The sequence below is a fragment of the Nicotiana tomentosiformis genome, chromosome 4 (assembly GCF_000390325.3).
Source record: "Nicotiana tomentosiformis chromosome 4, ASM39032v3, whole genome shotgun sequence".
Classification (NCBI taxonomy): Eukaryota; Viridiplantae; Streptophyta; class Magnoliopsida; order Solanales; family Solanaceae; genus Nicotiana; species Nicotiana tomentosiformis.
Genome location: NC_090815.1, coordinates 46,599,790 through 46,627,449, shown reverse-complemented (window position 1 = coordinate 46,627,449; position 27,660 = coordinate 46,599,790). Strand labels below are relative to the sequence as shown.

Genomic DNA, 27,660 nt, shown 5'->3' with positions numbered 1-27,660 from the left:
AACTTCATTGAACGCGTCTGAATCACACTTAAACATGCTGGATCACGACCAAACATCACGCACAAGTTTCAATCAATAAAATGAACCTATCCAAGGTCCCGGAACACCGCCCGGAGTCGGATAACACCAAAGTACACTCTAAGTCAAACTTAGCAAATTTCAAACCTTCAAAAATGCAAACTTCCAATAATAAGCGTTGAATCGCTCCCGGACCATCCGATACTCGACTCAAATATACGCCCAAGTCCAAAATCACCTTACGAACCTATAGGAACCTTCAAATCTCGATTCTGAGGTCATTTACTCAAAAGTTAAACCTTGGTCAACTCTTCCGACTTAAAACTTCTGAGTTGAGAATTTTTGTTCCAAATCAACTCCGAACTTCCCGAAAATCAAAATCGACTATACACGCAAGTCATAATATATAAAGTGAAGCTACTCAAGGTCTCAAACCGCCGAACGATATGCTAGAGCTCAAAACGACCGGTCAGGTCGTTACAATATGGAAGAATTATATTTTTTTTATAACAGGCAAAATCAATTACGGCAAAATATATTGTCTTTCCTTCAGGAGATAGGAAAACCAAATATGGTAAGAAAATCAGAGCAAACACCTGACAATTCTCCCCCTTGACCTAAATTTTCTGACAAAATAAACTTGATTCACCTTCTTCACAAAATCTTCAACAAGTCGTATCTCTAAATCTCCAAATCTCTATCACAAAGTTTGTCTCAACGTGAGTAGCACTCCGGTCAAATTTCTCAGACAAAAATCATGACTTCCGTCTAATAGGTTGCGGCTAGAACTAAACCCACCTAGATGAACCTGTCTTGAACCTCGTTATGATGTCACTTATTAGGACCAAAATAATCAGGTCTAATGCGGAAGCTAGTAAAGCAAACCTTGAAAGACGATAAATCAGATAACAAAAGAAAAATATACCAAAAGAGACAAATATTTAATGTGGTTCAGTCAATTGACCTACGTCCACAGGACGAGATGAGCAATCTACTATATAAAAGCGAGTACAAAATATCGAGAGAACAACCTCACAAATAGGCACACTCTACTATATAAAAGCGAGTACAAAATATCGAGAGAACAACCTCACAAATAGGCACACACAAGTGACAGCATAACACTTGTCTCACAAATTCTCTCCCTAAACAAGACTATCAAACCTCTTAGGGACTACATTGTGGATGCTAGTCAATGAGAAAGAAGTATCCTTAATTTATAGAAGTCAAAACGTTTTCCTTCAACAAAAAGGACTAGCAAAATATGAAAGAATTGTATTTTTCTTTTTGTAACAGACAAAATCAAGTATGGTAAAATATGTTGTCATTCCTTCAAGATATAGGAAAACTAAATATGATGAAAACCAGGGCAAACACCTAACACTAATGAGGAAACATGACAAGTAAGGAGATTTCAAGAGTTCCACGTTGGAAATGGAATCAAACAATCCCTCTTTTAAGACAAGATAATATGATGCCTCAAGCCTTTTTCTGTTGTCCTGTATTCTTTCTTTCCTTATAAAATTTCAAATAGCAGATAACAAAGATTTTGTTATGTAAAGGTTTCACAGAAGCAAAGACAGGATGCTGCGGCCTTGGTCCATACAGAGGATTTGGTATTTGTGGAAAAGCAAAGGCTTACGAGTTATGCAAAAATGTGAAGGAACATATATTCTTTGACTCGTATCATCCCACTGAAAAGACCAATCATCACTTGGCTGAAATATGGTGGGAAGGAAACCAATCGGGTTGAGGCTCAAAGTTTGAAATCTCTCTTCCAACTTCCCATCCACTCTGCAATAATATAAAGAAGTTTAAATTGTCGAGTTGTTTGCAGTTTCATTTCTTGTTTTGATTGATTAAAACCACAATAAATGGTTTAGATTCCATATTATGAATAAAAATATAGGGTGAATTGTATGTTACCGATTTCTGTTTGAAGAGACGCAGAGAAATTGCTTCTAAAAATATCAGGAATATTTTTTCCGGATAACAAAAGAAGGGCCTAAAGCTAGAAATATTTTCGATTTCATCTTCTTTACTCACATGGGCAAGTTACTGTCCTAGACTTTTCTTGTTAGATTTTTCGTAAAACTTTACTTGTTAATAACTCCTGCTCTCAAAGCTACTGCTTTTTAAATATTTTTTCTTTCTGTATGACCTGAAGTCCTAAAGTTCACACGATGCATAATCTTGTCTCTGAGTCATCTTTGTTTGCACCTATTGCTGCTACTTTAAGGCAGAAATGAGTCAATCGATCATTTCTCAATGACATTTCAGAAAGTCGTCTTTTATTTTGGGGGCTGAACTCCGAAGGGAGCCCTTCCGAAAATTCTCATCTGCCAGGGGCGAACCCAGGCCAAAGAGGAGGTTTGGAAATAGTTTTCAACCAGCAATATACGCGCCTCAGTCAGAACCTCACTAGCAGAGTCATTGCCCCAAGCACAAACACGCCTCGGCTACAAGTTACTATGAAGAATTCAAACGATGCATTTCATCCATTAAGATAACTCAAGTGAGATAAACCAAACTGTCATTCATATTAAAGATTCGTGTATCTGTACAAAGTAACGGTACCTGTTAAATCATTCAGGGCAGGCACCAGGACTGCTGCAAAACTGTACTTTGAAAAAGGAACTCTAGCCCTGATGATACTTTCTACACTAAGTAGCCTGCAAACCTCAAGCCCTGAATCCAGCATAACTTGGAAATGCCCAAAGCCTGTATCCAGTCATTCATCACATTAAGTTAGGATTTAAGATGGAACTCATTCCTCATCTGTAAAAGAAAAATTCCCAAAAGCAGAACTATGTACATGAACTGCAACTTGTTTGCCCGCTCAAATAATAGAGCCAAACGCGAGCTGGAATTGAGCAGTATGTCTTGGCTTTGGACAAGAAGCATTAGCAAGGCCTCCAAGCAGTCTAAGAACATCGGCAGTATCATCGAGGTAATACTTGGCTTTGCTTGGCTTTTGCCCAACAGTGCAGGCAAAGATATCAGGGGCAGCAGTGACTGACAGACTGGATACGGTGCTTAATATGCTCTCAAACATGTCTTCGTCTGACCTATCATCTCCAATGCACATAACAAAATCGGGCGGTTTCCCACTATCAACCATCATCGAGAGAACCTTCTCTGAAACTAATCCTTTGGTCACACCCTGCAAGGCACACAAAGATACGTCAAGACTTTTGAATAGCATTATGCAACATGCTTGTGGTGTATCATTAAAGGAACACACACGCACAAAAAAAAAGAGGAGGAGAAGGCTTACTTGTGGCTTGACTTCAACAATATGTTGGCCCCTCTTAACAACTGCAGGTTCATTTGCAAGTACGCTTTCCAAATGATCCAACAATTCCTTTGCCTGGCAGGAGCCAAAGTCAGGGTCTGCATCATGATGGTGCCACACTAATGCACTCTCTTTAGTTTCTATATATGATCCGTCAGTTGCTTCCCTGTAAAGTTTCATCACAGGTTCCACAATTTCGTTCCATTCAAGATCAGAAGCCAAAGATTCCCAATCAGAGGTTTTACTCTCCCTGCAACAAGAGATAGCAATAGACCTTGTTATACATGAACGTGTACAAGAAAATTTGAACACAAATTCCAGATGAAAAACAACAGTCCAACTGCAAATCAAGGAGACTATCTGACAATTAGCATGAAAGCAACCCTACAAATAAAAGATGGTTAGCTCTGTACCTTATGAAGTATCCATGTTCAGCAGCTATTCCAAGCCTTTCACATGGAGCAAGCCATTCGCTTAATGAGGTCCTTCCTCTGCCACTAACAATATACACAGTGTTTTTAGGGTCATTGCTTAGAGTGTTCAACAGTGTAATAACTTCGGCACTTGGAGCTTTAACCATAGATGACTGAGGTACGACAGTACCATCATAGTCCAAAAATATCGCCCTTCTCTGTGTCCTCCTATATGAGGAAACAATGTGATCTATGGACAACTTTCTAAAACTTGGCGAAAGTGCGATGACTCTGAAACCTAGGCCAAGACCAATGCCCCAACATCGCTTACTGTAATGATCTTTGCATGCTCTCTCCAAATCCTGCATGAAGCTACGGGCCCAATAAGCTACATCATGAGAGCTAACATAGCGGTAATGCTTCTCGTGACGAAGCACTTTCTCAGAATCCGACATTGTGATGGCCACATTTAAAGCCTCAGCGACAGCCTCAATATCCCATGGATTTACCCTAATTGCTCCACTCAATGATGGTGAACAACCAATAAATTCTGACACAACAAGCATGCTAGTTCTAAGAGAATCAGCTTTGATACCCATAGCCTCATCCATACCAAGAGAACCCTGCCTACAGACAATATACTTGTAAGGCACTAAATTCATCCCATCCCTCACAGCATTGACTATGCAACAATCAGCAACAGCATAATATGCAGTCTTCTCATAGCGAGCAACTGGACGATCAATCAAAATTACAGGCTCATAATTAGATCTTCCATAAATTTGATTGATCCTGTCAACAGTCAAATATGTCTCCCTCTTAGCTTCCTGGACATCTTTCCCAGAGCTACGAGCAGGATTTACTATTTGGACAAGGACAAGTTTACCCTGCAAATCCTCATGCTGCTGTAGTAGGTGTTCAAAAGCTAGTAATTTCAAACTAATACCTTTAAAGATGTCCATATCATCCACACCAAGAATGACTTTCATTCCCTTGAACTGTTCTTGAACTTCTTTAGCTTTAGCAAATGTAGAAGAAAGATTTAACACCAACTCCAGTCGACCCTTATGTATTCCTACTGGCAGAATTTTTATGTAAACTGTACGACCAAAGTAATCAAGTCCAATGTGTCCTCGTTTAGATTCATAATCTAGACCTAGCATTCTACTGCAGCACGACAGAAAGTGACGCGCATAATCAAATGTATGAAATCCAATCAGGTCGCAGTTCAACAATCCTTTTAGAATTTCATCCCTAACTGGGAGAGTTCGGTAAATTTCTGATGATGGAAATGGGCTATGAAGAAAAAACCCAAGCTTCACTCGATGGTATCGCTTTCTTAAAAATGTTGGAAGAACCATGAGGTGGTAATCTTGAACCCATATGTAATCATCCTCGGGATTGACCACTTCCATAACCTTATCAGCAAATAGCTTATTTGCTGAGACATAAGCTTGCCAGAGCTGACGATCAAAACGATCTCCATGATCTGGGCACATGGGAAGCATGTAGTGAAAAAGTGGCCATAATTGTTGCTTACAGAAGCCATGATAAAATTTCTCCTGGATGTCACGAGGTACATAGGTAGGCACACACTTGAACTCCTCAAGTAGTCTCTGTGTAACTTCCTCCTGTTCACTCAGTTCCACATCAACCTTGAGAGAACCCACATAGATAACCTCAGTTTCAGGTGAAAAGCCATCCTTCAGTTGCAATAAAAGAGAATCCTCATCCAAACTAAAGCACCACTTTTCAGCTGCTGTATCCCTTTGAGCATGCAAAGGCAGCATGTTAGCAACAATAATTTTTCGCTCATGACAAGCAGATGTTATACTATCTGAATCCCCATCATTGCTTCCATAACCACCAGCGATGATTCCAGGAACAGTCATCACCCGGGGAAGAGCTCTAGGAATCTGAGGTATATCCAGTATCTCCACAGATGCCAAGTCAAAAAAGTTTGCACAAGATCTTGATGCCATGACTCTGAAGTAAAATTTAGCTTACGTTGTCATAAATATTTTGCTGAAATCTGTGAAACCTAAGAAAATTGTACCCCAGCAATTGCAGAATAAATGTTTTCCTGCAGTCTACAACACTGAAACACAAGGGAAAATATCAATCACGATTTTTCTCGCATGTGCATCACAGGACTTCCACATTCTCAATTTCACACAATTCCAGAGAACAATGTCACCCATACTAAAGACGAAAAAGGAAACAGAACTGTTGAGTAAGAAATAATCTCAAAGTAAGTTTTTATATGGTTGTGAAGACATTGTAACAGGACCCTCTTCAAGGGATTCATCAATTAGATAATCAAGATGAAATGAAATGTAACCCTTCAGAACTCAACAGTAATAATGTCTTTATATTAAAGGTTCCAAGTAGACAAGTACAATATACAGAAGGAAGAAATACAATCTATTCTTAACGGGTTGGAGTGGTGGGTTAAGGATGGGTATACCAGGACAACAAACACTTTGGAATGTGATCGCATCGGGGTTATGGTCTTAGCATTATAACAGACATGTGGCGTTTTAACAAACCTTGGCCATCTTGTAGCAATAATGGCGATTCTTGAGCTGAAAGCCAACTTTATTGTTATTTAAGGCCTGTGAATAAACCATACACCAAGAGTTACAGTTCTAAAAGGACGATTGAGTTCAGATCTATTATTTCATGTGTCGGGTACACTAGTTCAGGTTTCAAAGGGGCCTGGGAATGATATTCAGTAAGCAAGCCTCTCGAGAACCAGCTTACAGGTGAGTTCAGGTGAATTATTCATTGCCTTTTAACTTTCAGATTAAAGAAAGTGATTAAACATTCAAAAGCTGCTTCAAAACAATAATGATAACCTTTCTTCTTCCCCCTCAATATATAATTAGCAATATGGACCTAAACTTAAACCCAAGAGGGTGACCTAGCACTCAATGAAGTTACATGAAAGCCATAGAGGCCAGAGTTCAAATTCCCGTAGAGGCTACATACACTAGGTGAATTATTCTCATCTGCCAAAGGTTTGATGGACAAAATTACCTGATACTTGTTTTGGTGCGAGAAAGCAGGCATACGGTGGAACATTCGAGGTTTGAACAAACCGGAGAACTCACTTCCAATATCCCAAATAGATCTTCTAAATCTGGTTGATGAAGAATATGCAAGAGAAAGATTTCAAATAGGTGATAAACAATAAAAGATGGCATGATACTAATTGTTATTACGTAATGGACCTTCCTATTCCAATATCTATATGAAAATATCAATGACTATTGGAGCTGTTCGAATCAAATAGATAGCTTTATGGTCAAACCACAAAGATTTCATTCAAAAAAAGACTACCGGTTTGGCCTAGTATACTGCGATGTGTGATTTGATCGAAATTCTGATTTTACAGACTCGGAAGGAGAAACTGTCATCCCAGTCAATCAAATTGGGATGCCCTGGACCTGACATGTCACTTGGCAAGAGTAACATGAAGCTCAGAATTGGGGTGTAGTCAATACTCCCAAATAAAAAGGGAATTGATCTATGGTCGATTTCGTAACAAATCAAATAAAGAGGAATTTCTATTTGTACCTCGTAAAAAAAGCTTTTTATTTTGTGGAATGAACCATTTCCTTTCTTTTCGTGGAAAGAAATTATGTTCAAGTAAGCAAATATGTCATGGTTCTAGGAGTCTATCTATCGCGTATAGACTTTAAGAGCGTGGTGGCCTAACCATCGAGGTGAAGTCGGGACCTAAAAGATCGAATGGAACAATATATAGACAAGTAAATCCCTTATGGGTTCCAAGGTATTCCTTTAATTATTAAGAGTTAAGAGATTTATCATTCAAAGGGAAGTAGACTACTCAAGAATTTTATATTTTATTTGTTGGAATTGAATTTGAATAAAGAATTAATAGAAGACGGAATCACTAAAATCTTGTTTCGTCTTCACTGGGAACTTGAGTAAGGAGTAGACCTTTTTATTTTGGGATTTTCTAGAGTTTGAAAACGAGAACTCCTTTCCTTATTTGCTGTACCTACTTGAGCCGGATGAAAGGAAACTTTCACGTCCGATTTTGAAGGGGGGAAGATCCTATAGAATCCTATCCCAATTTTTCTTTTGCTAGGCCCATAACTAAAAAGCCCACTTTCTTACGATTACGAGGTTTATTCGAATATGAAATCCAATCTTGGAAATACAGTATCCCACAAAGATTTCATTCAAAAAAAGACTACCGGTTTAGTGGTACACCGCTAATGATTATCTACAAACTTTTACTCTCTCAGCTTTCTACTTATACTTGGGATTGCAAATAACATAAAAATCCTGGATAAACTAGATAGTTATATGGTCAAACAACATCAAACCCAGTGATTTCCCACAAGTAAGGTGTAGGGAGGGTAGCACACAGACTTTACCCCTACTTGGGAGGGCAGAGAGGATATTTCTGATTGACCCTCGGCTCAAGAAAAGATGAAAACAAGCAATGGCAACAAGAAATAACAACAAGAAGATATTATTAAGAAAACTGAAGCAAAAGATAGCATCAAACAGCAGGTAGTAATAGCAACCTAGGAATAAGAAAGATATCATACTAACACTAATACTACCGGTATTGGGGAAAAAAAGAAAAACGTTTGACTACCTACTAACTTTCCACCCTAATTCTTGATCTCCACACTCTCCTATCAAGGGTCATGTCCCCGATAAGATAAAGTTGCGCCATGTCCTGCCTTATCACCACTCCCCATTACTTCTTTGGCACAAAGATTTCATTTCGCAAAAGACTTTCAGATTAATAATAGACAACTGATGATTATGTACAACCTCTCTAATTAGCATAAACCCCTACTTTGGATCCGATAGTAGCTATATGGTTAAACCACAAAGATTTCATTTCGAATGGGTTAATAATAAATGATTGATAATTTTCAAAGTGTTCTCGGGGTTTTGTCTAATTAGCACATTAACCCGTACTGGAAGGGGAGCAAATAACAATATGAAATTTCACCTTCAATTTATCTTCAAAGCGGTCCATAGAGTCTCACAAGCTAGAAAATGATGACTTGACAGTCGCAGAATGGATCATCCTATGATGGTTTTGTTCTCTTATTAAATTGAACCTTGTCATCTCTAGTGCCAAACATGATGTAGCGGTTATTTCAATATAGTAGAAACAGACAAAAGTTTTACTACTATTTATATCTTAATAACAATAAAACAGCCAGTAAGTACAACCACCGGACATGAGAGCAGGTAAGCAGTGATTCTGCATAGAGATTGTGTCCAAGTCTAACTTTCCTTTCTCTTTATTCTCTTAGCAAAGGTAGGCTCAAAAGAGACCTTTGGTCTGATAAAACTGGGTTAAGGGGGCACAGTCACCCCAACAGAAAGTTCCCGTAAGGGAAGGGAGCCTTGGTAAAGTGGGTCGTATAATTAGGTTTCAAATCAAATACCAGTTAGTACAACATGTCACTACTAGCTAATAAGCCTAAACAACAGAAGACACACACTTAAAACCTACGATATACATTGTTACTATTAAAAATGCCATGGACCGAGCAAAGAGTAGCCAGTAGGGTAACTATGTTCACAAATCCTAATGCACCCTAGAAAGCATGCATTCTCATTTCTCAATGTGCCCACACCGAGATCTTCCATTATCTAAGCAGTGGTCATGTTGGGTGAAGAATGCTTGCAGCAAACACCTAGGTGTGCCCCAAGCAAAAAACCCAAAAGATTTTGCTCGAAAGTATTGTAGATTGCAAGGGAGTTTCAATAACAAGCTAGTTCATGTAGGTTACCTAGTCTGTTGTCGTGTGTCAACTCCACTTTTGTAGCATCAAGTACAACCAAAGAAAATCTCTGATGGAAAAAACATAGATCTAGTAGCGTCTGATATCATGAAGATTCTTCTGTGTGTATGATCATCATGCGTATATCGAACCTTCGTTGGATATCACCAAAAAATAGGTATAATAAATCCTGGTGGATATTAGCTAAAAAAACTCAAATGACTGATATCCTACCCTTCTCAGACTATCTAAATATGTTATTTTGTCGCATTATGAATAGCATTAATTTTACTTTGAGGTGTTGCATTCAACCTTAGTATGATGAGATATTTAGCTTTGTCCGGTCGATGCAAACAAACTACTAAATATTAGGTTTGTCTGGTCGACGCGATGCACACAAACTACTAAAAATTAGTCCTTTATGGTCGATTCACATAAACTACAAAAAACTTCTAACGGCTACCTATAGATCTATCTGGTTTGACATGATTGTCATTTTGTATTTAAATAGTTATATGTCTACCTCATAATTTTTGAAGGTTTCCAATTAAAGAAATCCTACTTTTCTTTTTTCCTTTTTTTTTGTTTGTTTTTACTCATTAATGAATGTAATTCACATGCATTCTTATGCAGAAGCTTCTACATCGGAACTAGTTGAACTTCTATTAGACATACTACTTTCTTGTACTATTAACTTCAACAACAAATGTTGAATGACTCAAACGCTCCAAGGTTCTTGAAGCTTCTTGTACTAGTTGCATGATTCAAACCCTCCAAGGTTCATAACTTTAACTACTCCATTGCTCACCCTCTAGATACTTTCCTGCCTTTTACTTTTATCTTAATTTTGGCAACGCATGCACAAACATATTGGTGACATACGTCTACATTTTCTTAATGAAGATACAAATGTATGTTGATGTAATGTTAGAGTTATGCTCCTTTAGCGGCTCGTAGGTCATGGATGCGAAGCATGCAAATAGCCTCTTCGTAAAACTGTTGAAGTTTGTGCAAGGCTTATATAGGTACTAACTTCAACATTTGCCATTTAAATCATATTGTCGTTTATTTATTTCCAGGACTCTTACACATTTAAATAGTATACTAGTATGGATCGTAAGTCATGCACGGACTGTAATGCAGGATAAATGTAGAGATTAATAATGCAGGGATTGTAATGCAATCATTATTATATGGGTATTATTTCTTGTAAAATGTACAGTTTAAAATATGTGCTTTCTTTGAATTTCAGAAAAAGAATTATCTAAAACATGAGGGTTATTTTGGTCATTTAATTTCTTTAATTTATGTATTACTAATTCCAATATTCTTATCTCACCTTTTAATCTGCATAAAATAATGCATACATTCATGTATAACTTTTTTGATAACCATAGATTCATGCATAGCTTATGCAGGTATTATTTGTTAGCAACAAAAATGACAACCAAACAATGTATAAATAGTGCTGAACTTTAGGCAGGTTAAAAGAACCAAACATTGTATTGCTTCTGCTGAATTTTGTGTGGGTTTTACCACCTCTCATAGTTGAAACAGAACGAGCACTTGGGGAGAAGGCATGTATATTTGATTTTCACTAATCTAATCAGATTCAACGAATACCACAGGACAGATCTCAAGGTTCTGTAAAAATAACCATTTTATGATGACAGTTTCGTATCCAGGAAAAACATTAAAGCTCCGGTTTGATTTTTGAGTGAGAGAAGCAAGGAATCAGGAAATAGAAAAACTAAAACGACTTGCAAATTGGAAAAAAAAAAGGAGTAACGAAAAAGTAGTAGTACTAAAACACTCCATTAAAAGCATTTTTCTTTCAATGATAGAACAAGGACCAAATTACTAATTGATTTTACCATTTCGAGATACAGGTAAAACACCATGTAAATAAATGAATCCTTAAACAATGAAAATATTATCCAAAAATGAAAAAAGTCTCACCTTAAATTCGAATTAGGCAAAATTAGAAACCTTCAAAAGTACAACTCATCAATTTCCCAATCAAAGTAAAGCAGCTTATATATCAAATGATGACTTTCAATGACTGCTCCTCAATATATACACAACTAGATATCAATCTTCCCGTTTATTGTAAAACTCATAAGAAAAAAAATTAAAAATAATACATCATAGTCAGATTCCATTTTCAATTTATTGAGCAAATAATATTTAAACATTAATTCAAAAAATGAGAAGCAGATCAAAGAAGAGGGAGGCGCATACATATAAGACTTTTGGATCCGGTGACCGGTAACTATTGCTGACGTCAGAAACCGGCGAATTTCCGAAGCGGTGACGGTTATATCACACACAAATAGATTACATATAATTAAAAGAGAAGTAGTGAATGCAGAAAAAGGAGGACAAGTTTTGTTTGATATTTCAGCTATCAACGGAAGAAATAGAGAGAGATGTCAGATATTAAAAGAGAAGTAGTGAATGCAGAAAAAGGAGGACAAGTTTTGTTTGATATTTCAGCTATCAACGGAAGAAATAGAGAGAGATGTCAGATATAGGAGTAGAAGTTCCTTTTTTTTTTCTTTTTCTTGAGCGAGGAAAATGGATAGTGGATAATGCCAGCAAATGGGGATTTTAACTGTATTTGACAGGAAGTGGTACAATCGTTGATGCAGAAGGTACGACGTGTAGATGCGCTTTATGTTTACGTGTACGACGGAGCTTTACCTTAGTTGCAACTAACCCTGGTTTCGGATAACATTTCGAGCTTTTTAATTCTCCCAAAGTCTTCATACAATTGCCCCCTTATTGCCATATTATTACGACTATGTCCTAACAACATGGTCCTAAACTCCTAATGTAGTTCATTTTTACCATTTTCTCCTTGTTTAAGTTATACTAGTGTGAGAACCCGCGTGATGCACGGATAGAATATTAATTTTATAAAATTATGATATGATATATCATATTGTTGTAATAAATATTAGTTTTTTGTTTTATTTCTTAATATATCGTGCAGAAATATAACACAATCTGTTCAAAATCAAAAGATACACATCATATAGTAATCAAATAAATTATTTATTCCTTATTTATTATTTATTAAATTAGCAGGTACTTACTACTACTATACATTTACTAATGTGACTTTTTATTAACTTGTCAATTGGCATAATATTTTGATACTATATTTCTTTTAATATAACATGAATATACATTTCCACTCTAGGAATATTTTTATTTTTTTAAAACTTGTGTAATACTTATCAAAATTCTTCAATTGTCTAAATTTATCAATAATTTTTTTGAGTGTTACTTAATTATATTTTAATTATTAATTAATTAATTATAAATATCCTAAGATTATCTTTATCCCACTTTTTTCGTACATTCTTTTCTGCTCTAGTATTTGATTAGTTTTCTTATTTTATATTTTACTGAAAATTAAATAATGTAATATATTTTTTACTAAATTATAATTTTGAATTCATCAAAAGTATAAAGAGATAAGCCTTTTATTATGTAACAACTCGACCGGTCGTTTTGAGCTATAGCGTGCCTTTCAGCGGTTTGAGGCCTTGAGTAGCTTGATATCAGGTATTATGACTTGTACGTGTGGTCGGAATTGAATTTCGGGAAGTTCGGAGTTGATTTGGAAAGAAAATTCTAATTTCGAAAGCTGTAAATTGGAAAAATTGACTAAGGTTTGACTTTTGAGTAAACGACTTCGGAATCGGGATTTGAAGGTTCCAATAGGTTCGTATGATTATTTCGGACTTGGGCATATATTCGGGTTGAGTATCGGGTGGTCCGAAAGTATTTCGGCGCCTATTATGGAAGGTTGGCGTTTTGGAAGTTTAAGAAGTTGTTAGGTTTGATTTGAAATGAATTTTGGTGTTATCGATGTCCGTTTGGGATTCCAAGTCTTGGAATAGGTTCGTATTGTGATTTATGACTTGTGCGCAAAGTTTGGCGTCATTCTGGAATGTTTTTATCACGACCCAATTTTCTCTTTGTTGGGTATCGTGGTGGCACCTAGTCTTAGGGACTAGATAAGCCTAACATTTACTGAATAACAACAATAATTAAATAACATCTACCAATTTTTGAAATAAAAATCTCTATTAAATTTACAATTCCCAAAACCGATAGTACAAGTCATAAGCTCTACAGAGTTTGCTAGAAAACCTCTAAATACATCTGTTCCGAAATAGTAGTAAATAGTGTAAATACAAAAAAAAAACTAGAAGGTGACTCCGAAACCTGCGAACGCAACAGCAGGTTTACCTTGAGTCTCCACCGCAAAATCTGAATAGCTAGCTAACGATCGACTGACTTCGCAATACCTGGATCTGCATAAAAATGTGCAGAAGTGTAGTATGAGTACACCACAGCAGTACCCAACAAGTATCAAGACTAACCTCGGTGGAGTAGTGACGAGGAATAGTCAAGACACCTACTGGACTAAATAAACTGAACAAGTATAAGTGTATGACTAACAGGAATACGATATCTCTATAAAGCTATGCATAATGACAACGATAATATGGTACTTGCAATAAGAAATAGGAACAACAATTCGCAGCAAAACACAACAAGTAACAACACAGTAGGGTAAGCTGGGCACAGTCTAAAACCGGAGAACACAACTAAAAGAAATACAGGTATCAATTAGATGAAAATAACCGCTTTCACATCAGGTTTTATCCAATAATCACCACGAGGCACCGAACCTCAAAATATTCAAAATTCACGGGTTCCAATTTGTGAACCCTAAACACTTAGCATTTTGTGCCTTCGCTACAAACAAAAACTGTATGGATGACTCACGTGCCAATAGAACTAGACGAGGGTGTGTATCAATACTCAACAATATCAAGATCCATCATATTAACCGATAAGAGTGATTAACTGCGTGTATGTTTGTGCTAGTGTTCTAACATAGTTCATGCCAGCTAGTAAGTATAGAGAAAATGGACAGAAAGTAAGATGTTTTCCCATAATTTTTTACAAGATAAAACTCGCACAGGTAAGTGCACCGCTACACAAAAATCAATAACAAGAATTCCCCCAGGCCATCGCAAGTCACCACAAATAAATCTCTGACATAGCCATCTTATCTCGCCACGTGTGCAATTAGTAAAGTAAATGTCCGCCTTGTTTCGCCACACGTGCATAATAATATTCCCACCTTGTATCGTCACATGCGCAACCCACACACACACACACACACACACACACACACACACACACACACATATATATATATATATATATATATATATATATATATATATATATATATATCCCGCCTTGTCATACCGCATGTGCAAATATCAATAGTAGCAATAGTACGGCAGAAACCTCGTGCATCACCACAACAAGTACAACAGTAACAATGGAAATAATACAAGGGTACGACAAATAAGTCGACTCAGAAATTCCAGAACTCAAAGAAACAGAGGAACTAATTCACAAAGAGTAGCCACAATATAGAATGCTAGTCATAATAAGAACAGCTCAACAAGAAAAGAAATACTATGTAACAACGGTCTACAATATACAATTCGACAACGAAGGAGCTAACACAAGTCGAATAATTCCTAATAAGGACAAGTCAACTAAATTATAGGATATCTAACTTCTTTTAAGGTTGGGAAATTAGGAAAGAGATACAAGAAATTCAATAAGGATTAGCAGCAGAAAGATAATCATAGCCTCAATTAAGGGTGAAAACTTACGGAAGAGATAATTATAACTTCAAATAAAGATAAGCAGTTAGGAAAGGATAACATGGCAATGGAAGAGAAAACAATTTTAATTAAGGTACGGATGAATTAAATAAGCAACAAGAGTGGATCATGAAGTAATTAATTCTAATTAAAGCAGGTAGAGGTGAAACTAGTAATTAAGAGACGTATTCATAACACAACAACTGCATAATCAGTGAATACAAGGACCTAAGAACCCTAAAGGGCTAATTTTTCATAAATAAGTCCGAGCACGTACTCGTCACCTCGCATACATGGACTACAATTAGCATAGAAGACTCAAATCCTAAGGGATAATTTCTCCACACAAGGTTAGGCAAGATACTTACCTCAAAGAAGACACACTGATACTCTAAAATGAACTTCTCTGGTGAAATGGCCTCCGAACGGCTCAAATCTAACCAAAATATCTTTAAAGCACAAATAAAACTCATAAGAAACTATTCCGGATCATAAAACCTCAATCTTTATCAAAATCTAAAAATCGACTCAAAAGTCGACCCCCGAGCTCGCACCTCGGAACCCGACAAATTTTACAAAAACCGAACACTCATTCCGATACGAGTTCAACCATACTAAAATTATCAAATTCCGATACTAATTCGTCCCTAAAATTATGATTTTTCATTTTGAAAATTTTCTTCAAAAACCTCCATTTTTTTCAACTTAAAATTCAAATTAAATGATAAAAATAAAGATAAAATCATGAAATATAATAAATTCTAGATGAAGAACACTTACCCAATAGATTTGTTTGAAAACCTCATAAAGGAACTCTCAAAACCGAGGTCTAAAACTCAAAATATGGAGAAAATGGCAAAACCCTCGAATATAACTCTCTGCCCAGGACTTCCGCATATGCGGACAAATAAACGCATTTGCGCAACCGCATTTGTGGGCAGACGTTCGCATCTGCGAACTTAACTTACCAGGCCCAGGTCCGCATCTCAGGACAATATAGCCGCACCAGCGGCACCGCAGAAGTGTTGACAGGAGCGCAGAAGCGAACTCCTTCGCATAAGCGATCGCGGAATCGCAGAAGCGGTCTTCGCACCTGCGTGCCAGCTTCCGCAGAAGCGAGCGAGCTCCCAGGCCTAAACGATCGCAAAAGAGACCAGGCTCACGCATAAGCGGAACCGCACCTGCGCTCCAGGTTTTCGCAGGTGCGAGACACTAGAAACAAACCTGTCCAAAACTATGAAAACCATCTGAAACACACCCGGGACCCCGTCCAAGCATACCAGCAAGTTCCATAACCTAACACGGACTCGCTCGAGGTCTCAAATCACATTAAACAACGTCAAAATTGCGAATCTCACCAAGAATCGAACTTATGAAGTTTCAAATCTTCCAACTTCTAAAACTCGTGTCGAAACCTATCAAATCAAACCAGAATGACGTCAAATTTTGCAGGCAAGTCCCAAATGACATAACGGATCTGTTCCAACTCTCGGAATCACATTCCGACCACGATATTACCAAAGTCAACTATTGGTCAAACCTCTTCACCTTCCAAACTTCAACGTTTTCAACTTTCGCCAAAATACTTCAAATCACCCTACGGACCTCCAAATCCAAATGCGGATGCACGCCTAAGTCCAAAATCACCATACGAAGCTGTTGAAATCATCCAAAACCAATTTCGGAGCCGTTTACATAAAAATTAAATTTCGGTCAACTCTTACCACTTAAACTTCCAAAACTAGAATCCTTCTTTCGATTTGACTCTGAATCATCGAGTAACTGAACTCGACCACGCACACAAGTCAATTCACATAATATGAAGATGCTCAAGACCTTATGCTGTCGAACGGGACTTAAATTCTCAAAATAACTGGCCGGGTCGTTATTGTTTTGATATGGTTCGGACGCGTTCATCAAAGTTTGGAAGTTTGAAAGTGTAAAGAAGGTTTTTGATCGTTGATTCGTAGTTTTGATGTTGTTTAGCATGATTTGAGGTCTCGACTAAGTCCGTAATGTGTTTTGGGATGCGTTGGTATATTTGGTCAAGGTCCCGGGGGCCTCGGGTGGATTTCGGATGGTTAACGGATCAGATTGTTGACTTAAGGAAAGGCTGCAAATTTTGATTGCTGGTGTTTTCGCACATGCGCATGAAGGACCGCAGGTGCGGTGTCGCAGAAGCAAGGCAGTGGCTCGCAGAAGCTGCAAGGGCAGGGTTGGACTGAGGTCGCAGGTGCGAAGATATTTTTCACACCTGCGCGATCGCGAAAGAGAAAATGGGAGCGTAGAAGCGGATATGTTGGGGAAAGGTTGGGACTGCATATGTGGTCGAGTTTCCGCAGAAGCGAAACTGCACCTGCGGATGAGGCGTCGCAGAAGCGAGGGCGCAGATGTGCATCAGGGCCACAGAAGCGGCCAGCGACCTGGCCTGGGTCCTCGCAGGTGTGAGATTGAAGCCGTAGAAGCGGTCATCGCAGAAGCGACATTTTGGACCGCATAAGCGGGATGTTCTGGGCAGGTTTTTTTTTAAAACGGGGTTTGGCCCATTTTTACTTCATTTCGTCCATAAGAGCCGATTTTGGAGTGCCATTTTCATAATCTATTATGGGGTAAGTGATTTCTTCACATTGTGAGTTAAATACATGGTTTATATATAGATTTAAGCATGAAAATTTATAGAAATTGGGATTTTAGTAGAAAAACTAGAAATTTGGTATTTTTAGGGTTTGACCACGAAATTGGACATGGAATTTGAAATAAATTATATATTTTAGTTTGTGGCGCTATGGATAAAGTTTACCTTCGAAAATTTTTGGAATCCGGGCACGTGGACCCGAGGGTTAACTTTATTGACTTTTAGAGCGGAGTTGGGGATTGTTATGAATTGATTAATTATAAGCATTGGAGTATATTTTGATTGAGTTGTACGTTATTTGACTAGTTTCGGATCGTTTGGCTTGAATTGAAGAGTTAGAGAGGCGTTGGAGCCGGTTTTGGAACTTCGAAGTAAGGTAAGTCTCCTGTCTAACCTTGTGAGGGGGAAACTACCCCTAGGTATTATTTATTGTTATGTGCAACTAGTTGTGGGTGCTACGTACGCACGAGGTGACGAGAGTCTGTACGTAGCTAAAGCATGTTTATGTCCGGGTAGACTTAGGACCTTATCATGTAATATTTGAATTATTTGAACTCATTCTGTTGGCTTAATTAATTGAAGTTATAATTAAAATTTATTTAAAAATAAATATATGTATACTAGGCCGAGCCTTATTACTTTGAGTTGTGAGCGAGTTATTTGAGAAATGGTAAAGATTATATTCACTTTGAGCTCATGTACTGTATTGTAAGCACGTGTCTCGTAATTCGGTAACTTAGTTCCTTTCTTGTGGAGCGGGCCGAACGCCTCGGCAGTATAATAGATGCATGTATGGTTCGTGCCTCTCGACCTTCGTCAGTGTATACATTATTCTTGATTGGGCCGAATGACCTTGGGAGAAACGTGCGTTATATCGCTAGTAATTCGAATATTCACGAGATAATCTTTCCACTAATGCTCGGCATTCTATGTGGTATTCCTTATTTATTTAATATTGGCACTTGACATTTTCTGAGCTGTTAAGGTAGAATACAAGATCGAGAAATTCATACTTTAAAAGAAACATTTGGGAGATTATGTAGCTTGCAGATTTACCTCACTATCGTTGTGCACTTCATATCTGTTATGAATTATTATATTATTTTATTGGACCTCTAGTAAGTATCGATGTCGACCCCTCGTCACTACTTCTCCGGGGTTAGGCTAGATACTTACTGGGTACGCGTTGATTTACGTACTCATGCCGCACTTCTGCACTAAATGTGCAGGATCTAACAGGTTTATTTGGTGATCATCTTGGCGCGTGGGCACCTGTTGAGGAGACTTTATATGAGCTGCATTCCAGGCTATGCATCGCAGTCCACTGAGTTTTCATCGTACTATTTACTTTATCTTGTCTTATGTACATTCTGGACAGATGTTGTATTATTATTGTACTCCTTAAAAAAAGCTCATGCACTTGTGACACTGGGTCTTGGGGTTATACTAGTTGATGCTTATGGTTTCGTACATCATTAACGCCTTTCAATTCTTTATAAAATACATATGTTGTACGTGACCGTGGATTTAGGAGTATAAATCTCCTTCCTTATTAAAAACTATGATTTCGAAAGTAATAAAATGAGTAATTAAATGAATAAATCACTGTTGGCTTGCCTGACGGCGGCGTTAGGCGCCATCACGACCTATAGTGAATTTTGAGCCGTGACATATTATTTTTATAAAAATCTACCAATACCAATATTGTTAATAATTCTTTCTTTTTTTTAGTATTCTTCCTTTATGATTCTTTGTTTATTATGATTTCAGTTATGTGTATATGTACGACTTTTGTTATCATAATTCTAATTATAAGTCTTAAATTTTTCCTTAATATGTCAAGTACTTAGTACTATACGTATATTATTTTCTCTCTACATTATATGAAATAAGCAATTAGACTTTCTTTTATTTTAATTTCAATTTAAAGTTTTGATTTTTACATTTTTTACTTCGTCCAAACTATATGTTCTTTTATTATTTTGTATAAAATATATCAATATTTTTAGAATTTTGTTTTCTACATTATATGGAATAAGAAATTAGACTTTTCTTCTATTTTATTTTTAATATAAAGTTTTAATTTTTATATTTTTTACTATGTTGCTTGTAATTATTTCAAATTCAAATTAAACTTTTCTTCTATGTTTAAATTCAAATTCAGACAGAGTAACTAATTATTGACCACACATAATTCATAATTTAATATCTATAAAATAAAACCTACAAAAGAAACAAATCGCATAGCTACTTTCCCGTTAAACCAAATTAACGGTGAATTCAAATCCATAATAAAGTGCCCTATTATAGTGGAACTAAACTTCCACAACATACCGTTATTACAATTACAATGATAAGAATTTAGAAGAAAAAAACTGATTTTAAATTTGAGAAAAATAAAAAATCTCCTACAATTTAGTACTATTTTACATTTAAATAATCATCATTTTATTAATCAAAATTCGGATTTCAAATAAAAACATAGAACTTCTTTTTTATTTTATCACACATTTCAATACATTATAAATTAGTTACAAAATTAGATAATCCCAGGGAAAAAATGTTTTTAGATTAGAGGATAATTATTTGAATTTGGTTTGAAAAGTAAACATATTTATTAACAACAAAAATTACCTCTATTTTATCTTTGCATTTTATTTAACTCTTATCTTTAAATAAGAAAAATAAAAAGACACAGAAATAGACAAAAAAGAAAAAAAGAAGAAGAGTAAATTAAATAGAACCAACTTATGCACGTGCCTTACCCCTATTTCTCCACTAACTCTCAAACACACATAAACACGATTTAAGAAATTAAAATCCAAAAATTTTATGTTAAAAATAAAAAAGACATTAATTACTAATTAGATATATAATACTAAAAAGACAATCATGAAATATCGATAGATTTACGACAAACGGTTAAAGAACTTCTCTATTCTCTACACCAATTAAAAGTTATAACTTAGAATAACACGTGAAAAAATTACTTAAAACATTTTAGTGTAAAATACAAAACGATAAGACTTATCTTAATTTGAGTTGAAAATGTCTTTTGAATTATGATAATAAAGGTCAACTATGAATAATGATGTGTAACTAAAATTTTAATTGATAAAGTAAAAACAAAAATTTCATATATAATATAATAATTTCAAATAATACATTCAAAAATGTAAATATAACTAAAAGTAACATAAATACACTTTATTCTTTTCTTTTTGTCAAGATATGATTTTTTTAATATTATAGATTATTCATAAGGATTATGTAAACTCACAAGAATTAAAAAATTGAGTTATTGAAGCCAAGATTTTATTAGAGAATATGTTTGGAGAAAAAATGACATTACAATAATGATTGACTCAATCTGATTCAAGAACACCTTTTAAATTCAAGCAAGATAATTTTTAATATAATATTTTTATTCAAATTATCGTTAATAAAAATTAAGTTGAATCCTTACCTCATGTGGGTATTTCTAAAGAAATATGAAGTGGAAATCTTTAAAGGGGTCGGAGATTTTAATGATGATGATGGCTAAATAACAAATGAGATTTAAATATAACAAACAAGATTTAAATATAACAAATAAAATAGTTTTTCGTAATTTTATTTGAGATATTATTAGTCACTTAGCATTTATTTATTTAATAATAATAATTACTTATTTTGAATCATGTTATATTTTTATGTTGTCTGTCTCATAAATTCTATAATTATGCTACTTGAGTTACAGTCAAAAATAATTTTATTATTATATGAGTCGTTATTGTTAATTTAATAAAATAAATGTTATTGGATATATCGTATTGGAACAAGATGACAATTCCGATTTTGTGAGAGTAATATGATGAAATTTGCTAAAACAAGTCATGTCACAACTTTTTATGTTTAATCTTTAGTTCCGACCGCGCATTACGCGGGACTTAATACTAGTTATATATAACTTACACACTTTTTTAAAAATATTTTTCTATTTTTGTTTTTCAATGGTTTTATGGGGTGATGGTAAGGGCACCGTGGCTTTTTTTGGCAGAATTAGGCTTAATATATATTTAAATTTAAACAGTACATCTCGTTAGCCAAGTTGATATTTTAGAGGTTTACTTGTGTTTACATTAATCATGTGAAAATTCTTCAATAAAATTTAAAAGTGGTGATAACATTTTTGTTCTCAGAAATCGCATTATTTTTATGATATCAATTTGTGTACGGATAAAATTGGGGGCAGAGTTTTTTTTGATTCCCCGATGAGAAAAAAAAAAAGGAAGCATGGCTCGACACGACTACAAGCGACGCCGAAGGACTCCTCGTATCGGAACCCGAGAGGAGTGAACGATACGTCTGGGATCAGGTACGGTGAAATAACGGACCCAGACCAAGTGAAGTTTTTGGACCACGAGAAACGCGGAGAACAGTTATGCATGACAAGTAGGGAGCCGTAATATACGCCCTCAACCAGATATTACGGCGCGAATCCCGTCTGATATCAATAACGGAACGACATTTACCGGAAAAAGAAGATTTTTACCTTATTTAGACTTGTACTAGGACTGAAATTCTCCTTCTATATAAATGGGAATGTTTCTTTTATTTTGGGACAGTGTGACACGCAAATCAAAGCAATAAAAGTTTATTTTTGTTTCTAGCTATTATTCAAAGTATTTTTCATTTGTTCTCTTCTTCATTCGCAATCGAGCTCATATCGAGTGTCCGATCGAGGTCGAATTTCTTTGTTCAATCTAAGACCAAGTTAGATCGTCACATTACTATTGGTTTGATCTTTTATTTTATCTTTAACTTAATCACTTGTTGTTCTTAGATCATTCTTATTGAATTAAATCACATATCTTTTAAACCGCATACAAATTTAATTGTTACTCATTTTTTAGGGTAAACGGTTTGGAGCCCACCGTGGGGCTAAGGATAATAGTGATGATTTGATACGAATCTCCATAACATAACATATTTTACGTTTGTTCTTTGAAGTTTAGATTCCAGGTAAACCCAAGATTGTCAAATTCTCAGTCTGCTCACTTGAACGTTGACGGTGAGTCATGCCATCATGGTAAGAATAATAACGTGATGCCTAGAAATGATTTGACCCATGTCGATCCTAATGGTGTCCCAGCTGCCGAACTGGTCGATGCTAACTCACAGATGGCTATCAACATCAATCTACTGACTGATCCCGAAAATAGCGTTCGCGGGGGAACCCTGACCAGCGGCTCGAGAGGCGCTCGAAGGCGAAGGTAATGGGGTGAGCCTGCGGTTGATTTTCGAAATGTTGCAGGCTCAGCAAATGGCGATATATCGCAGTTACAGAACCAGAGCCATGCCCCTAACAGGGTCGAGCCCGAGCAGTCACAGGAAAATACTCAGAGGGATGAACAAGTTGCCGTGGAACCGAGCCAATTCAGGCCCGGGAAACCTTCCGAGGTGATGAAGATGCTCAAAGCATTGACAAAACGGGTGGAGTCTGGCGAGAAAAAGATTGAGGCCAACGACAAGAAAGTAGAAACGTTTAACTCCAGGGTCGATCAGATCCCGGGAGCGCTTCCGATATTGAAGGGATCAGACTCCAAAAGGTTTATTCAAAAGCCTTTCCCCCCGAGGGCGGCACCGAAGACGATCCCGAAGAGGTTTCGAATGCCCGACATTCCCAAGTATAATGGGACCACAGATCCAAATGAGCATGTAACCTCCTATACATGCGTAATCAAAGGGGATGACTTGGAAGAAGACGAAATCGAGTCGGTGTTGCTGAAAATGTTTGGGGAAACCTTGTCCAAGGGAGCAATGATATGGTATCACAACTTGCCTTCGAATTCTATCGACTCGTTTGCTATGCTTGCAGATGCTTTCGTAAAGGCCCATGCCGGTGCCATCAAGGTCGAGACCAGGAAGTCAGACCTTTTCAAAGTCAAGCAGAGGGATAACGAGATGCTTAGGGAGTTCGTGTCGAGGTTCCAGATGGAATGGATGGATATGCCACCGGTTGCTGATGATTGGGCCTTTCAGGCATTTACTCAAGAGCTCAACCCCCGAAGTTCTGTGGCCTCTCAACAACTAAAGAAAAACTTGGTGGAGTACCCAGCGGTCATCTGGGCTGAGGTCCACAACAGATATCAATAGAAGATCAGGGTCGAAGACGACCAACTCGGGGCCCCTTCAAGATATGTTTATCCCATCAGAACTGATGACAGGTCTAAGAGAACCATTGATCAGTAGCCGAGGCTGGTCTGAGATCGATATCAGCCATATAATATGGATTAGAGGGAAAATGGATCCGAGTGCCACCTGACAAGGAACGAGAAGAGAAATGATCGAGGACCGAGCGGCCGGGGCCTGATGAGAAAGTGCGGGTTTGACATGTCGCTCGGGAGTATGGAGGCACCAAGATTATCGGAGTATAATTTCAATGTGGACACTGCAAGTATAGTGTCATCCATATGGAGAGTCAAAGAGACTAAGTGGCCCAGACCATTGCAGTCTGACCCTGCCCAGCGAGATCTTAATTTGGTGTGCAAGTACCACAGTGCTCACGGTCATAGGACCGAAGATTGCCTACAGTTAAGAGAAAAAGTTGCTCGATTGTTCAACAATAGTCACCTTCGAGAATTCCTAAGCAAGCGAGCCAAAAACCACTTCAAAAATAGGGACGCCAACAAACAGGCTGAACAAGAGGAGCCTCAACACGTAATTAACATGATCATTGGGGGAGTTGATGTCCCCCAAGGTCCAATGATAAAGCGCACCAGAGTTTTTATCATGAGAAAGAAATGCATGTGGGATTACATCCCGGAAGGAGACATCTCGTTTAACGACGAAGACGCCAAGGGCATCGTACAACCTCACAATGATGCACTGGTAATATCCGCACTTATCAATAAATCTTGGGTTAAACGTGTGTTGATTGATCCAGGTAGCTCGGCCAATATCATCAGATCAAGGGTCATAGAACAACTGGGGTTGCAGGACCAAATTATACCGGCAGTCTGGGTGTTGAACTGATTCAACATGGCGTGCGAGACCATAAAGGGTGAGATAACTTTACTGGTAAACACTGCCGGGACCACCCAAGAAACAAATTTCTACGTGATCGAAGGGGATATGAGGTACAACGCCTTGTTCGGAAGGCCATGGGTTCACAACATGAGAGTGGTGCCTTCGACTTTACACCAGGCACTGAAATTTTCGACTCGGGAGGAGTCAAAAACAGTCTACGGAGAACAACCGATCGCAAAGGAAATGTTCATCGTCGATGAAGTAATTCTGGTGCCCGCGGTCTTGAAAGCAGGGAACTAACCAAAGAAGAATAAACTAAGTAGAAATCAATGATACCGGCCTCAGCCGAGCCAAAATAATAGAAGGAACATGGAGCGGATGATGAGGATGATTATAGAATCCCGAGATCTTTCATAACACCCGATGACACTGACGCCACCAAATCGACGATCAAGGAGTTGGAGCAAGTTATATTGATCGAGCACCTACCGGATCAAAAGGTATACCTGGGCACGGGGTTACCCCCGAGCTCAGGAAAAAGCTTATTGATTTTCTTAAAGCTAACGCCGATTGTTTCACCTGGTCCCATCTAGACATGACAGGGATTCCACCAGAGGTAAACACTCACAAATTAAACTTGGATCCGAAGTTCCATCCGGTTAAGTAGAAGAGAAGGCCACAGTCTGAGATCAAACATGCATTCATCAAGGATGAGGTATCTAAACTTCTGAAAATAGGTTCCATCTGGGAAGTTAAATACCCGAATTGGTTAGCTAACGTAGTAGTCATGCCTAAAAAAGGAAATAAACCTAGGATGTGTGTAGATTATAAGGATCTAAACAAGACGTGTCCAAAGGATTCTTTCCTTTTGCCTAACATCGATCGAATGATCGATGCAACGGCCGGACACGAGATACTTAGTTTTCTCGATGCTTATTCCGGGTACAACCAAATTCGGATGGACATGGGAGATCAAGAAAAGACTTCTTTCATAACAGAATTCGGCACCTACTGCTATAACGTAATGTCATTCGAATTAAAGAACGTCGGTGCCACATACCAATGCCTAGTCAACCGTTGTTCAAAGAACAAATAGGGAAATCAATGCAAGTTTATATTAATGATATATTGGTTAAGTCCCTACGAGTATGGGGCCATTTGAAACATTTGCAGGAAACCTTCGACATATTAAGAAAGTACAACATGAAGTTAAACCCGGAGAAGTGTGAATTTGTGGTCAGCTCGGGCAAGTTTCTCTGATTCATAGTATCTAATCGGGGAATAGAGATCAACCCGGGCAAAATAAAGGCCATAGAGGACATCATCGTAGTTGACAATGTCAAGGCAATACAAAGACTGACCGGGCGGATAGTCGCATTGGGCCGCGTCATCTCGAGATCGTCGGATAAGAGTCATCGGTTCTTCTCACTATTGAAAAAGAAGAACAACTTCTCTTGGACTCCGGAATGCCAGCAAGCTTTGGAAGAACTCAAGCGATACCTATTGACCCCCCTTGCCTCCCCTGTTGCACACTCTGAAGGCGGACGAACAACTATACCTCTACTTGGTAGTTTCCGAGGTGGCGGTAAGTGGTGTCCTGGTTCGGGAAGAAGAAGGTACACAATTTTCTATTTATTATATTAGTAGAACCCTAGGCGATGCCGAAACAAGGTACCCTCACCTAGAAAAATTAGCCCTCGCCTTACTAAGTGCTTCTAGGAAATTAAAATCGTACTTTCAATGCCACCCCAAATGCGTTGTGACCTCCTATCCACTGAGGAATGTCATGCATAAACCCGATCTCTCGGGCTGGTTAGCCAAATGGGTTGTAGAAATTAGCGGGTATGATATCGAGTATAAACCCTAGACCGCTATAAAATCTCAGATTTTGGCGGACTTTGTGGCTGACTTCACGCCAGCTTTGATACATGAGGTCGCAAAGTAGTTACTACTCACTTCGGGTATTAACTCGGGGATCTGGACCCTATTCACGGACGGTGCCTCCAACGCGATAGGGTCCGGGCTCGGTATCGTATTGAAACCACCTATGGGTAACGTAATTAGGCAGTCTATTAGAACTGTAAAATTGACTAACAACGAAGACGAATATGAGGCTATGATTGCAAGTCTAGAACTGGCTAAGAGCTTGAGGGCCGAAGTGATCGAAGCCAAATGTGACTTGTCGTAAATCAAGTCAATGGAACATTCGAAGTAAACGAGGAATGGATGCAGAGATACTTGGAAAAATTTGAGGTGACCTTACAGAAATTCAAGGAATGGACTCTACAACACGTACCTAGGGATCAAAATAGCGAGGCCGATGCACTGGCCAACTTGGGGTCGTCTGTCAACTCCAATGAATTCAACTCGGGGGCAGTGGTATAACTGATAAACTCGATGGTAGAAGAAGGTCACGCCAAGGTAAACTCGATAAGTTTGACTTGGGATTGGAGAAACAAATACATAGACTACCTGAAGACAGGAAAATTGCCACCGGATCCCAAGGAATCAAAATCCCTGCGCACCAAAGCTGCCAGGTTCAGCTTAATCGAGGGAAAATTGTTCAGAAGATCCTTCTTCGGCCCACTAGCTAGGTGCTTGGGTCCGGGAGAGACTGAATACGCTATTAGAGAGGTCCACGAGGGCACTTGCGGGAACCACTCAGGGGCACAATCCCTGGGTCAGAAGTTAATTAGAGTCGGTTACTACTGGAATGAAATGGAGAAAGATGTCAAAGACTTCGTACGAAAATGCATCGAGTGTCAAAGACACGCCCTGATGATTCATCAACCGG

At 37.7% G+C, this 27,660-nt stretch overlaps 2 protein-coding genes and 1 non-coding gene across 10 annotated transcripts; 1 reads left to right on the top strand and 2 right to left on the bottom strand.

Annotated features, from left to right (window-relative positions):
- Positions 1-1,269: 1,269 nt before the first annotated feature.
- LOC104099360 (probable alpha,alpha-trehalose-phosphate synthase [UDP-forming] 9) lies at positions 1,270-12,096 on the bottom strand. Of its 8 annotated transcripts, none has more exons than XR_011415381.1 (6): positions 11,754-12,096; positions 6,766-6,868; positions 3,727-5,824; positions 3,296-3,563; positions 2,596-3,181; positions 1,270-1,812 (listed from the first exon to the last, which is right to left on the bottom strand). XR_011415381.1 is itself a non-coding variant. In XM_009606330.4 (5 exons), the coding sequence occupies exons 2-4, from the start codon at positions 5,706-5,708 to the stop codon at positions 2,858-2,860; spliced, it is 2,574 nt and encodes an 857-aa protein (XP_009604625.1). In that variant the 5' UTR covers positions 5,709-5,824; positions 11,754-12,096; the 3' UTR covers positions 2,535-2,739; positions 2,834-2,857. The 8 variants fall into 8 exon arrangements, 2 of the variants coding, with proteins under 2 accessions (XP_009604625.1, XP_070055870.1); XR_011415382.1 differs by lacking the exon at positions 6,766-6,868 and adding an exon at positions 6,276-6,341 and having other exon boundaries at positions 3,727-5,816; XR_011415383.1 differs by lacking the exon at positions 6,766-6,868 and having other exon boundaries at positions 2,596-2,739; positions 2,834-3,181.
- Positions 2,320-2,470, bottom strand: LOC117277501 (U4 spliceosomal RNA). Its single transcript, XR_004507804.1, has one exon. It is a non-coding gene; the product is annotated as a U4 spliceosomal RNA (small nuclear RNA).
- A 12,134-nt stretch (positions 12,097-24,230) lies between the features above and the next one.
- Positions 24,231-24,872, top strand: LOC138909608 (uncharacterized). Its single transcript, XM_070200815.1, has one exon. The coding sequence runs from the start codon at positions 24,231-24,233 to the stop codon at positions 24,870-24,872; it is 642 nt and encodes a 213-aa protein (XP_070056916.1).
- The last annotated feature ends 2,788 nt before the right edge of the window (positions 24,873-27,660 follow it).